Here is a 14,640-nt window from a genome sequence, read left to right on the forward strand (position 1 = left end):
TTCAGTATTTCTTCGTTCTTATTTTATATCTTATTTATTATTTCTAGTATATTTCTTGTATTTTCTGTATGTGTGTATGTCCTTGGTTACTTGTAACTTGCTGCTGAATAAGAGTAATTTCCCAATATATCTATCTATCTATCTATCTATCTATCTATCTATCTATCTATCTATCTATCTATCTATCTATCTCTCTCTCTCTCTCTCTCTCTCTCTCTCGCTCTCTACGGAGGCAATGTCGCCTTATTGACCAACCATTGTTCCTCTTTTAGGACAATCAATATTATTGTCACAAATCATCGACAGGCTTCTAGAGTTTCCTCACCCAGAGACAGATTTCTATCCACTGCTTACCGTCTCTTGCTGGGGATGACACCCATTTCCTCACTGTCCCCATGTGGGGTGACACGGCGGGCCTGCCACCACTCATCATCTGAGGCGTTGATGACGTGGAGGATGTCCCCATACCTGAAGCTGAGCCCTTGGCTGGGGAGGCCGCTGTCCTTTGACTTCTCATAGTCAAACAGTGCCCTATTCAGTGGAAGATATCAGGATCAGTATTACAAATACACAGAATTCCTGCATTATTTTTCCACTTTTCTCCATGTGAGGTCTTTTCTAATTGAGTAGTGAGACACTAGAAGCACAGCGTTACCAGGTCAGAGAGAATAGTGACTGTTGGTCCATGGGGGTTGCTATAATAAGAAACGTTCCTCTGTTTCAGTCACAGATCTCAAACCTGGTTTAATATGTAAGTGTGTGTACAATCGTTACATTAAATTCAGCCCACACATGGTCACATCTGCTCAGTCATCCGTGTGATAAGTAAACACAACCCTTTTAAAAGACACTATTCATATACTTGTACCATGTTGCCTGGAATAAATCATTGCAGATATCACATCCAAGAAATTTGGGGCATGGAATGGACAGTTTTTTTCCCCCTGAATTTAGCTTGAACATTCAAAACTAGGGTGAAATCCTAAAAAGACCAACCTCACATAGAGCGATCTCTTCTGATTGGTTCGCAGGGATCCCGAGCCAGAGCTCATGCTGTGGTTCATCATCTGTTCCCGCAGGTCATGGATTTTGGCCTCAAAACGCCCGTACTCTGCGAGACAAGATTAGAAGTCAGTCCAATGATGCTACTAAAAGTAAAAGTGTTCCATATTAAGTGAAAAGTGATTTATTTGAAACCTTGATCTTTCTGACGACAATAGAATTAACGGAGCTGATGATAAAGGAAGGAAGTGTGCTCAAGAGAAATTTACACTCAAAATGTGATATTGTATCATTGATCATTTTTATGTGAGCTTAAAACAGTGCACTGGATGCACATGCCCAATATTTAAGCACATGGATACATACAGTAGATATACTCTATATCTACAGTCATATTTCAACACAGAGTTTCTTACACCTCTTAAAATAGTGTGTTCTAAGTTGGTGGCATGTAGTTTTCTACCAACTTGTCATCAATACTCTGTAGTTGTTATACTAAAACAACTCAAACCTATGTTTCTGTTTCACATAGTCTAAAGGGGACCACTGGTGTAAAAATGTATTTTACACTGTCTACATCTACAATATATTTCCCCATAAGTACATGCCAAACTGTATGTAATGAACAGCTTTTTGATTTTCATTTGTTGGAATAACTCTTAACCTTGCAAGTGACTGCGAGCCAAACTTGACTGACATAAATTGATATTCAGACAAAAATTAAATAACAAACACCTTAACATATTAAGGGAAATATGTACAGGGAACTGATATAAGACATCTTTGTGTTGCTGTATTCATAGACGTCTACCATTAAACTGAGAAGAGAACACATGACTTGTTTCTTTTGTTTACATCGATGCCCCAGCATTTCCAGTCAGTAATGTCTGGAACCATGAACTGAATTGCTCTTAGCAAAGTGAAAGAGGATGTCAGGATGTGGAAAGCCGTCACTCTGTTGACAAGTAGGCTTGTCCTGACAGTGCGGTCACTGTGAGGATGAAAAAGCTGATAACTTAATGCATGGCTGGCTAATCTGTCACTTTAAAAAAATCAACCAGAGACTTGACATGTTCTGTCATGACACAACCAACCACTGACTGCACAACCTGGATTTTAGAAATCAGGACAAGTAAAGATACACTGTAAATATAGCTTAAAATACTAAACATGTTGTAATTTCATTTTTCAGTGTTATAATGTCTACAGGCTGCCACACTTGCATGAAACTCTTCCATGCTTCCTCTGACACTGATGTGCTTCCTCACCATCCCATTAGGCTACTAAACAAGGCTGAGCCTATACATGTGAGCAATGGAAACTGAAATGAGGAGACCCTTTGATACTGGATAATCGTCCACAACAGAATGCAAAATCACAATCTAAGTTTAGAAATTTCTATTTACTTTAAACTAACCTCCCTGTTGTTTTTTCTGCCCATCTTGCACTAAAATAGGTCTCACATACCTGTCTGCATGTTCACTTTGATGTTATATCCTCTACTGCTGTTGTCTCTTTCTTATATTTGTGTTCCCCTGGTGCTCCTGCTGTCTGTTCTCTGCACACAGTCCAACTGTGAGACTGGAGTCTCTCTCTCCTGTGGCTGCACAGCGGCAGTGCAGGGGCGGAGACAAGTGCAGACGGACGCACCAGACAGGTTTCTAGTTTTCCAATGATATGAGGAATGTACAGTGTTTTCGGGTAATAGATGGCCTTTGGCTTTTACAGGGGTTCTTTGAGTTTTGTTTGGTTAAAGCCACTTTAACCTGACCTTCACACATACACACACTCCCAAGAGTGTTCAGTGTATACGTGTGTGTGTGTGTGTGTGTATATATATATACACACATTTGGAGGCTTTTATGGCTTTTAATTGACAGGACAGCTTGAAAACAGAAAGACAACATGCAGCAAAGGGCCGCAGGTCGGATTCAAACCCGGGCCACTGCCAAGGACTCAGCATACGGGGCGCACACTGGGTGAGCTAGAGGTCACCCCATTCTGTTAAAATATTTAACTAAACTCAATACTAGTTAGCTGGACTCAAAACAGAAAACAGAACAAAACAGATGTCCTTGTAAATGGCCCTGAACATGTCACGAGGCAAACCTGTCTGTTTTCCAGTTTTTTTCCTGTTAGCCTGTATCTGAACTGCAACACAAATTCTGTTGCCAATTACTAATGAAGATTAAACTCTTATCATGAGACACATAACATTTGCTTTAGTTTTTTTGAGAATGGTTATGTGTTAGTTACCCTGCAGATCTAGTGTGTTTTTAGTAGTTTGTTTTGTTGAAAATAAGTTGAATGAGATGAATATCCAGAATCATCAGCTTCGCATCAAATCATTTCATCACCTTGTTGGGCTTGTTTTGCAATAGTAACCACTGTACACCTCACACGCACACGTCTCTCACACACACACACACACACACACACACACACACACACACACACACACACACACACACACACACACACACACACACAGTATGTGTCAACTTACCAAGGCCTAATGTTTTGTAAATCAATGTTGACCACTATTGTTATGCAATGTGACAAATCAACAAAGAGCCATGACGTGATCCTTCAGAAGTCTCTTCCCTACGCAGGTGGACACCACTTCTTAAATTAACATTCAGTAGCCTGCTAAAACTTGCCACAAAGGAAGAAATATTCAACTTTGTATGATATCGTACGAACATTTATGCACACTAAAACGTTTGTTATCATACAAAAACTAGGAGACCGCCGGCTGGTCACGTGACATCGGCTACTGAGATCCGTGCTACAGAGCAGCAGTTGCTAGCTGTTTAAGTCGCTACAGACCTCCGTCACAGCTCGACGTATCAGCAGCAGTTAGTAGGTGTGTTTAGTCGCTACAGAGCTCTGTGTCGCTGGCTACGGTGCTCCGCGTGGTGCTCCGCGTGGTGCTCCGCGTGGTGCTCCGCGTGGTGCTCCGCGTAGTGCTCCGCGTAGTGCTCCGCATAATGCCGGTCAGCGGTAGTTGGTGGTTCAGTTACCTGAGAATAGGTGACTGTGAGCTGGGTACAGACCACAGCGAGCTGCCGGTCGTTACGGTTATGTTTAGGCAAAAAAAATTTAGTGTTATGCAGCAATGGAAGTTAAGTTAAGGCACCGAAACAACTAGTTAAGTTTAGGAAAAAGATCGTGGTTTGGATTGAAACACTCCCAAGGAACATTTCCTGGGTGAAAGTCTTTTGTTTTCCCTGGGAATTGAACTCCGCTCCCTGGCTTGAAAGCTATCTGTATGAGCTGTTGACTGCTAACCCCTCTGCCACCTCCCTAGGATAATAGAAGGGAAGGGAATTTCATTTTTTGGGGTTCACAACAAAAACAGCAATGTTAATCTGGATCACAGTGGACAGTGACTATCATCTACCTCTGTTGGAAAACAGCTCCTAATGAAATCTGTTGACAGCTGAACTGAACATTAAAACAAAGGTGTGTAATGAAACCAAATAAATACTCTATAGAGCCATTAGACTGAGCTGTGATAAATGAGTAACTGTGTCTACATGTACTAACCTCCTCAAAACACAGTACACTTAAAAAGAGCACATCATTTTAATGACATTTCCAAAAGGGAAGAAAAAAGGACACTGTAAAAGGGTCATGGTCTGGGAGCACAGGAACAAAAGGTAAAGTCAGGAGGGTTTGAAAAGTGCATGTGCAGTGGAGGCGTGAGAGTCAAACAGGTTGGGAGAGGAAAAAATCAGGTGTGCTTCAGAGGGTCAAACGCTTGGTGTAGAGGAGTGAACAGACTGTCTGTGATCACATACACTCAGTGACTCTCACTGAATCATGCTAAAGCTCAGAGCAGGTGCCAATGGCACAAACCTGGTGCAGGAGAGGGGGCCCGTCGCGGTGAGCATAGAGCAAGTTCTGATGGGTAAGAAGAGAAAGCAATTGTTAGTCCCAGAGGTGTTTAGAGCCCAGTTAGTCCGCTGTAGGATGCCCCCTCAGATGGGAACAAGGCAACAAGTTCGAAAAGTGAGATGGGAACATTCGATAAAACGGATTACCGAATCATCACTAAACTAAGACTCCTGAGGACTGTATTACCAAACAAGGTCAACATTCCCTGGATTTATATTCGTTACCCGGCTTCACCAAACATAACCAAAGACCCGCACAAGGTGTGACACGACGGTGGTTATCAGCTTGTTCAATAAACCCAGGTTTTCCCAATCTAGCGACGAGCGTGTTCAAATAAAAGGGGCGGTGTTTGCACCATATGACTAATCGCAACCATGGACAAGTCTACCAGAGCAGCATATTTTACACAAGAAGAGCAAACGATATTCCTACAGAAATACATAGAAGACAGACACGTAAAACAGGCAAAAAGCAATACAGTCGCTGCAGCTAAATCCAGGAAGGTGTTCAGTATAAGTTACCATGGCGATGTAACCCGGTAACAAGTGACCCACCGTCGTGACACACAAAACCCTGGGTTAAACCTGAAGTTACCTTGGTAACCCCAAATCTTGCTTCGTAGTATAGGCCTCTGATTACAGAAGGCTTCAGATTGAACTTGATGAATACTGATCTTTGCCACTGAAGAGTCTCCTGTGAGACAGAGCAAAGTCAGTCTGAGCGGGATGGAACATTTTCATCAGCTCTCAAGATCTTTTTACAATAGGTCATGTTTGAGAAGCAAAAGCAAGAACATTCTCCAAAACAGTTGTTGCCAACAATTTTGACTGACTGATGTTAAAGCATTAACCAAGAAATGTATAAAGAACCTTGACTCCACAGAGAAAGTTTTTGACTTCTTGAATGTTTTTAATCGGTTTTAGATCGGAGAGGAAAGAACCTTGATGTAGAATCTTTTGAGGCAAACACCCACCACAGCTCTCGGTATAAGGGTCTGGACAGTTTGTGAGTTTGGCACCTCTGAGACATTGAGAGGTCTCTGGCCATGAGTCAGTGCCTCTACAGCCCTCAAGTAGATACTGCTGCTGTTGACCTTAATCACAGAAGGCATGTCACCAGTCAAAGCTGTCGGATCCACTACACGTTAACTTACAGAAGGTTGGCAGACAGTCTGCTAGATTTGAATTAGCATGAATGCCCTGCATGGGTTATTACAATTTACATGCTGATGCTACAGGACAAATAAACCACAAACCAATTTAAGACAAATATAATGTTGTTTGTTGAATCAGATTGTATCATTACTACTTTTTTAAACCCTTTTGAGAAACTTTGTGTCAGTAGGAAAACTTTAAATGATTCAACATGTCTTGTCTTTGGGCTTTTAAGAAAAGACCAAGGATTGGAATGTTTCAGAAAAAATGCATTTAATGTATGGCACCTGCACTATTTTAAGATAAAGATATCATGAATTTGTCATTACACTGTACAACTCAATAAAAACTGCTTCCCATTGCCACCCATTCAACAAACTGGGGAAATGCACAGAGCCAGGCTTAAGAACACCTCTTTACTTTTTTTGGACACTTGGACACTTTCACTAAGACTCATGGAGCTCTTATTCTGACGGTGAAATCTGACAGAAGAAGTTCAGTTACAGTGTCACCTTAACTCAAAACTCATCCACAAGGGAACCGTACTTTCAGTGGTAGAATCCTCTGAGTGAAATCCCTGCTGTCATGTGTGGCGTATTAAATGGACAAAAGAAACTTTGGGAACTGAAAATGTCAAACCAAAGATGAAATGAGAAGTGACCTTAAAGTTCCCAGTTTCAGCTATGCGTTGGTACAATTGTCCGGCTAGCGTCAAACTTGATGACAAGTGAAGACCTTTCTTGCTCTGAGCTGCCCCACAGGCAGAATGTTTCTCAGGCTAACCTCCATACCTCCACAGCTCAGGTGCAGATTGGTAAAGCTGTCACAACATGGAGGCAGATTAGGGATACTTCTGATTTAAATCCAGCTCTGTGTCATCTTTGTGTGGGCATTGTGTTTAGATCAATGTTGCAGACGGAGCGGGTCAGCAGAGGTCTGCTGAAATCCACCGGATGATACAGACTGTGTTGTTTTCTGTCATCTGGCCAATCTCAGCAGACCTCCGCTGGGAGCTCCAAGCACTGGCATCACGGAGGAAAGCCAAACATGTTACATTACATGTCATTTAGCTGACGCTTTTATCCAAAGCGACTTCCAATTAAGTGCTTTCAACCTTGAAGGTGCAAACCCCAGATAACAAGTAGTAAGTGCAAGTACATTAGCTTTAAATAAGCTAAACCACAAAGAGCCATATGAAAGTGCAGCTTTACGTATATATATATATATTTTATTTTATTTTATTTTTTTAATCCGAGGTGCAGTCGGAAAAGATGTGTTTTTACCCTTTGTCGGAAGCTGCGTAGGCTCTCGGCCGTCCTTCACCTTCATCTAAACACAATGCCCACACAAAGATGACATAGAGCTTGATTTAAGTTGGTATAATATCACTTCAAGTCCTTAAAACACTGCCTCTTACTTAGATGTTTAACTTGTAAATTAATGACAATATTTTAAACATAAAGTCTATGTGAAGAACAGTTTTCCTGCAAGTTTATGAGGGGCAGTATCCTAGAGTACAGTATGTAGTAATCACATTATTCTTGTAGGTTCTTGGCCAAGATCTGTGTATGGGCTGTCAATGTCTGTCACTCACTTCACCATCTTTAAAATAGAATTATGGAGGATGTTTTTATTGTCACTGTTCAACAGAGCTTTAATACTTGGAAGTATATGGCAGTGATGTGTTAGCAATGAAACAAGGTGAGCCATCACTTGGCCTGATTATAACCAAATCACTCAGTGGGTACAGGAGACCTACTTTAGCATTATCCTGGGTATGTTTGTGCTGTTTAGCAGGACATTCACACCACAGGGTTCCTGTGTTTTCACAGCAACATGTTGTTTGTGCTGACTCACCTTCTGGTCTGTACTGGGCAATGATGGTGACCACCTGTCCGGCTCCTTTCAGTGCTGCTGCCGCTTGTTCATGTGTGGCTCCTCGTAGGTCAATACCATTTACCTGTGTGAACAACAAGGACAATTCCCAGGATTATTTTGGTGGAATTTCTGTTTTATTTTACACAGTACAATGACCTGCAACCGAAATGAACACAATGCTAGCTGTTATCCCACACCAGTGCAAATACATGGTATCCTTTGAATAAAACAACACTATAGGTACATATTCATTTCACTGTTTAGTGCAAAGTTGTAATCTGGCCAAATGTCCATGGTTGAGGTGCAATGAATGGAGGTAGAAAATCTTACACAAAAATCAGTATAGTAGATCTTTCTTTTACTGTTTGTCTCATATTTTTGCTGACAGAATTTGCCATAAAAATCTGTTTCCAGAAATATTCAAGAAACTTTGAAACTGTGTGATACCTTTGTGAAGGACCTGCAAACATTTTTCGAGAGGTGCGATGCATCTAAACACAAATGCCTCTGTAACCCATTAATTCAAGATTCTTTTGGTGAAAATATTTTTCGGGACACTGGCTGAAACTTTTTTTCTCTGCATCTTTCATTACAGTAGCATAGCAAGTGTTCAGCTTTCTCACATTATAATAAGTGCTGCTGCTGAAACCACATCATCTTCCTCACAACGTGAAGGGCAGGCTCAATTTAACACATTAAAATGGTCATCTGTTTCTGTGTTGCTTCACTAGGAGAACACAGTTTTACACTTATCTCTGACACACCTGTTCCTTCACAGGCCGTGTGCTGTGTTTCAGTGTTAGGAGAACAGACCAAAGAGCCCCAGGTGTTAAGTGCAATATGAACTGGATATGAACATAGTGTGTACAGAGATAGAAGAGTGTATGTTCAATAGGTGAGGAGAGACAGAGGAAGTTATTGTTAGACTTCAAACCCAGGCCACTGTTGGAATATTATGTGCCTGCTTTCATCAAGGTAGAGCGAGCAGCCAGATAGTGCCATGTTGATTTACCATAACACTGCAATGCAATGAGTGTCATCTGTAGCACAGTGTGGGATTAGTGTGGGAGGCAAACTATAACAATTAACTATAATAAGGCAGAACAATTCACTACCAGCTATTGCCCACTGTGTAGTCTGCTCATCATCTCAGCAAGTGCATACATACATTCATTTTTATAATTTGGTTTCCGGCAGTCGTGAATACTGGGACCAAACAATGCAGGTGGGTTGTAAAGATGTAGATGCTGACTAAATCAAGGGATTATTATCCCATAGTGTCAAAACACAAAAGTCTTTAATGTATTTATCCCTCAGATTATAGCTGCCCACATTAGGTGAAATATCACCACATCATCCTTTTTTTTTACATTGTGTGTAAGTGTGGAATTCAGAAGAAAACCTGGAACTGAATAATAACTCCAAATAATAACCATATTCAAATGACTCAGATGTGACAAACTCATTTCAAGATCAGATCACAAAGACTTCAAAGATATTCTTTTTGACAAGGTTAGAAATATATGGACTTTATTACACATTGCATGCAGAATACTGAGTGTTTGGTTACATTGCAGAGACACTTGGAAAAGGATTGCACATCAGCTCTTTACTGTAAAAAAGCTGTGTTTCTCATTCATGGGGAAGAGTCTGTTGCAACTCTGGCATACGGTGATATCTTGCCCATACTCAGATATGTATAAAGTACTACAGACCCATACTTGAGTAAGTACAAGTGCTCTATCAAAAAAGTGACTTGAGTAGAAGTTGAAGTGCTCTTTAAGCACCACACTTAAGTAGAAGTACTAAAGTATTCAACATATTTTGTACTTAAGTATTGCAAGTAGTTTATCTTAAAATGTACTACTCAAGTATTGAAAGTAAAAGTGTATGTAGTTATTAAAGAAAGCAGTCAAAAGTTTGAATATCATATTGTTTATATTATGTCAAATGTTTAGCCTAGGCTGTAGCCAAAGGAATTAACAAATATTAAATATATTATATTAAAAATAACAAATATGAACAAATACTGAAATAAAATGTACAATTATCACACTGTGCAAGTAAAATGAACATCCTCTCCAGCACAGTAACGAAAGCCCCAAAAAACGTATCACACACTAGCTAGTAACGTGATGAACAGGGAAGTTAACAACCTAGCAAAATACAGATAAACCAACAGCTTCATATCACACGGTCAAACGTTTAACATTCAGGACTCACTGCAGACTCAAACAACGCAGGAACAGCTTAACAATAGCTAAATAGAAAGAGTACAAACTCGTCTCTGACTTCTGAACGGGCGACCGTAATGAAAAGAAACACAATCTCGGGGATTTCCTACGTAACTAACGTAGCCGTAACTACACACACTAACCTACACAGTCTCCGTAGTGTGAGGAATTCACAACAGTAACGAATAACGATGCAGCACATAAAAAAATTATCTGAGTAAAAGTATTAAACTCATCGAAAATATGTACTCAAGTAAAAGTGGAAGTAGGAGAAAAAAAATAATACTCCAGTAGAGTACAGATACAGCCTTTTAGTACTTAAGTACAGTGTGAAGTAGTTCTACTTAATTACTATACATCTCTGCCCATACTCTTCACAGATTGGACCAGAGTTTGGCCATCAGTCAGACTCTTTGTAGAAAATTATACTGGATATTAAGGCTGCAATCACAAATAATTTCTAATATGGCTTGTTTTGTCCAACCAACAGTCCAAAACCCAAAGATATTTAATTTACAATGGTGAAAAAAGCAGCAAATTCTCCCATTTGAGAAGCTCAAATCAGGGAGTTTTTGATTGACTGAAATGACTTAAAGCATTAATTGCTTATCAAAGTTGTTGCTGATTATTTTACTGTTGATCATCTTATTGATAAATGAACTAATGGTTTCAATTCTACTGGATTCATAGGTGTTTTAGAGAGGAGCCGTGTGGTAGCCTGACGTCATCATACTCAGATTCTTGTCAGAATATGAGTCTGATACTGCTCCATTGGGCTGGGATTATGGGGCGTGTTTCAACCCAACCAGGAAAGAAAAGGCCTCTGCACTCAATTGGATAGACCTGCAACCAATCAGAGCAACGGAGACAGACGTCACAGAAGCTGCAAATCAAAGGCAGGCTTCGACAGAGCAAAGGTCCGTGTCGTGCGGACAGGTGTGGCAATGTGTCTACATACGTGATCGCGGTTCTCTGTTCCTCTTTTAAAATGAATGCACTGTCGATATCTTCTATAACAGACGCGATGGCAGCCATCTTTGTTGTAAATGAATTCAACCCAAGCGCTATTTGGTGACGTGGTTGATTACGAAACTGTTGATCATCTGTCCATCATCATATAAAGCCCGCCCTGACAATTTGATTGGTCCGAACAGCTCTGGTTCGAGCATAGTTGCTCCACAACGGATCAAGTCCAGACCGAACTTCCCGACCTCAAATGTTGTGGGCGGGGCTAAGTTTGGCTGGCATCCAGGCTAGCCGTGTGGCACTGTGGTAGGGAATTTATAAAAGCAGTTATTTTAGTCTACATACGTACATTACAGAAAGTAAAAGAAGACTCTGTTGGTTTGGTAAAATGTAGACCTTACCCACCTTCATTTCCTTATTTAACAGGCCAACAACCGCTACTCTATGTTTGGACTATAGGGTGAACAAGGCCTCAACCCAAGCACAAAGAGTTGTGGTGATGTTTAAAGCTAAGATGATTTAACAAGGTCTCAAAATGGGTTCTGAATGAGAAACCCAGGAATACAATCTGACTTCTGGAGCTCCAAGCATACCAAATATTTAAAAAGATCAGCATAAAATAAACTTACTATTAGCTACCACAGACACTCTACACCTCGTAATTGGAGAAATACTGCAGGGACGGGACGAAAAGCCCAGGTTGTTAGTGTTTGGCCTTGAAAATGAATCTAGGCCAGTAGGACTATTACACTCTCTATTAATATGCAGGGAACACACAGGTTTAACAAGAGCCGACCATTTTAAAAGTAGATCTGTACTTGCTCACATTTTAAAAGTAGATCTGTATTTGCAGTGAGCGAACCTTGTTTCCAGTTTTGTTCAATTAGTTGTTTTTTTGTGATCCCTTCTGATTGAAATATTTTAAACATGTAACAGGTAAGCAGATTGTTGACATTTGGATGTAAGCAGCTTGTTTTTTGAGTTATGAAAGGCTCTTATACTCGATCAATACACCACACATTTCTTAACATATGAATCCAAATCCAGATGTTGATGTATCAACAAATGACCCATGACGTATAATTGTAATCACTTTTGGACGTTTCCAGCATTGCTGTGTGTCTTATATCTATAGAATCAGGCTGAGGTGTGTGTTGTGCACTCACCGATAAGATCTGGTCGCCTCGCCTCAGCTCTCCACTCAGGTCAGCGGGCCCTCCGGCCAGGATGAAGGAGACAAAGATGCCCTCACCGTCTTCACCGCCCACAATGTTGAAGCCCAGGCCTGTGGAGCCTTTGTGGAGCACAACCTTCCTGGGTTCCCTGTACAGACAGTTCAGATAGTACATCAGCTCGGGGGAGTCGGTGGGTTTCAGCATCTTCAGCTCGGGCGGAGGAGAACAGAGAGGTGGACAACAATCGCACGGTACGTCGACAAAAGCCTCAGTGATGCTTTGCTCAGGCAACGGAGCTCAAATACTGCTGGAGCTCCACAGGGGGACGGTGCTCTACTTAGGATCACTTGTCCCCAATTCTGTTCTGACGGAAAAGGAACCTTGTCACATGCTTACACACACACTGGCTTGCTTTCTCTCTCTGTCGCTCTCTCACACACATGCACACACACTAGGATACATGCAAGGGACGTCTCCAAACATATACTGAAGGACTCTAGCTCCCTATAGGGTTGAAGTAGCATTTTCAGAGTACTGACTGAAATATAGATCTACTTTAGGCCACAGACTCCGATTTTAATAAGATTTGGTTTAAGGCAGCCCATATGGAAATATGTTTGTTGTTTAGCACTGAATTAGTCCCCACTGTGTACACAGAGAGACAATGGGAGCAGGGAAGCCTATTGGCTGATGACAGTAGTAGTTATTCTGCATTGTCAAACAGGAATGATATCAAGAAAACTAAACAACACTGAAATCAAACTATTTAGCATTTTGCTTTTTTGCCAAGTTCAGCAATGCCATCACGAATGTAAGCAGCATACTGTCATCTGCTGGGGAATGCAGACACTACATTATCCCATACTGTAATTTTGTGACTCCATGCTGAATTGTTAAAGGTTATGTATTGCTTTTGTGGTGTACCTGCTTTTAAATGCACACATATTTTGTGAAATTTGTAGTCTTGTAATTTTGTAATGTGGTTAGGTTTTTTTTTTTTTTTATTTTAATTTTTTTGTTGGTTGGTTGTCCACAACATTTTACACCCTCAGTGTAAATTTTGTTACACCCATTAGTGTTACTAAATTGGAGGCCAGTGTAGTCAGGTAGTTTAGAATTTGTAACACTGACACTAGTGTAGAGTAATATTAACACTACTCAGTGTTGCAGTGGCTGTGGCTCAGGTGGTAGAGCGGGCGCCTAGGTTGGTGGTGCGATCCCTGGCCCTGCAGTTTCATGTCAAAGCGTCCTTGGGCAACACACTGAACCCAGAGGTGCCCCCGATGCTGCACCATCGGAGTGTAAATGTGTGTAAATGTTTATCTGATGAGCAGGTGGCAGCCTCGGCCACAGTGTATGAATGTGTGTGAATGGTTCCTGTACTATGTTAAAGCGCTTTGAGGACTAGAAAAGCGCTATATAAATATAGTCCATTTACATGTTGATTTTCAACTCATTACAGGGTTAGGTTACAAGTGTAAATTTAACACTGAAAAGAGTGGACACATATAGACACTTTCCTAGTCTTTACACTGGTGATTGTGCTGTGCAGGAGCATGAAGAAGTTAAACCCATCATTGGGCAGTGTAGGCCATTTCTACGAGGCTTTTTAGAACAAAGCTGTTTGAGTATTTGCTTCATTTCCTTTTGGTTCTTCAGAGGTACCCTCTACGTGTCCTCTGTGCTCCACCAATGGTTTCAGTACCACATATAGTGCTTCACTGTCTACAGAGCCAGCCTCGTATTTACCGTCTGAGTTTCTGGCTGAACAGAAACTGGTGGTCTTAACTTGACCAATATTTTGTACAAACACATGATTTTTTATGCTAAACTGTAACATATTTTAGAGTTTGTGACAGCACCCTCTCTATGAATTCTCACCTTGAAAATAGGCAGAATAAAATCAGCTTTCAACAACAGGCTGATGTTCAGACATTTCTAATGGAGCACAATCACTGTCGTTTTCAACCACGTTTGCAACCCTGAAGTTTTATGATAAAAACATCTTCTGATCACGCAGCAATGCAATATTGATGCCCGAATTAATTGACATTTTGTCTAAGTTATAAATAGAGAAGAGTTTACAGAAAGCTGCTGTGGAACAGATGAAGGAATCAGTAATGCAAAGAGCGAGTGACTTAATGCGAAGAGAATTGTTTATGCTTCCTATATCATACCTAGCACAATGTCTGGGAATAAACCCCATCTATGACCATTTATTGGAAAACAAACACTCAGTGAGTGGTTTGTTACTGTGGTTATTATAGTTGCATGGTTCACATGAGACTCTAAATCAACCCCCTTATGCTAAATGCATGATTAATCATGGAA

The 14,640-nt window shown here is 40.8% G+C and overlaps 1 protein-coding gene across 7 annotated transcripts in view; it reads right to left on the reverse strand.

Annotated features, from left to right (window-relative positions):
- Window positions 1-14,640, reverse strand: part of dlg2 (discs, large homolog 2 (Drosophila)) — a 240,286-nt gene that overhangs the window by 18,927 nt on the left and 206,719 nt on the right. For all 7 annotated transcript variants that reach the window (XM_078266799.1, XM_078266800.1, XM_078266798.1 and 4 more), the window contains 4 exons: window positions 12,301-12,457; window positions 7,914-8,016; window positions 997-1,111; window positions 355-531 (listed from right to left, as the gene is read on the reverse strand). In XM_078266799.1, coding sequence (XP_078122925.1) covers window positions 355-531; window positions 997-1,111; window positions 7,914-8,016; window positions 12,301-12,457 — 552 coding nt within the window. The remainder of the gene's footprint in view (window positions 1-354; window positions 532-996; window positions 1,112-7,913; window positions 8,017-12,300; window positions 12,458-14,640) is intronic.

Source organism: Sander vitreus, chromosome 13 (assembly GCF_031162955.1).
Source record: "Sander vitreus isolate 19-12246 chromosome 13, sanVit1, whole genome shotgun sequence".
Taxonomy (NCBI): Eukaryota; Metazoa; Chordata; class Actinopteri; order Perciformes; family Percidae; genus Sander; species Sander vitreus.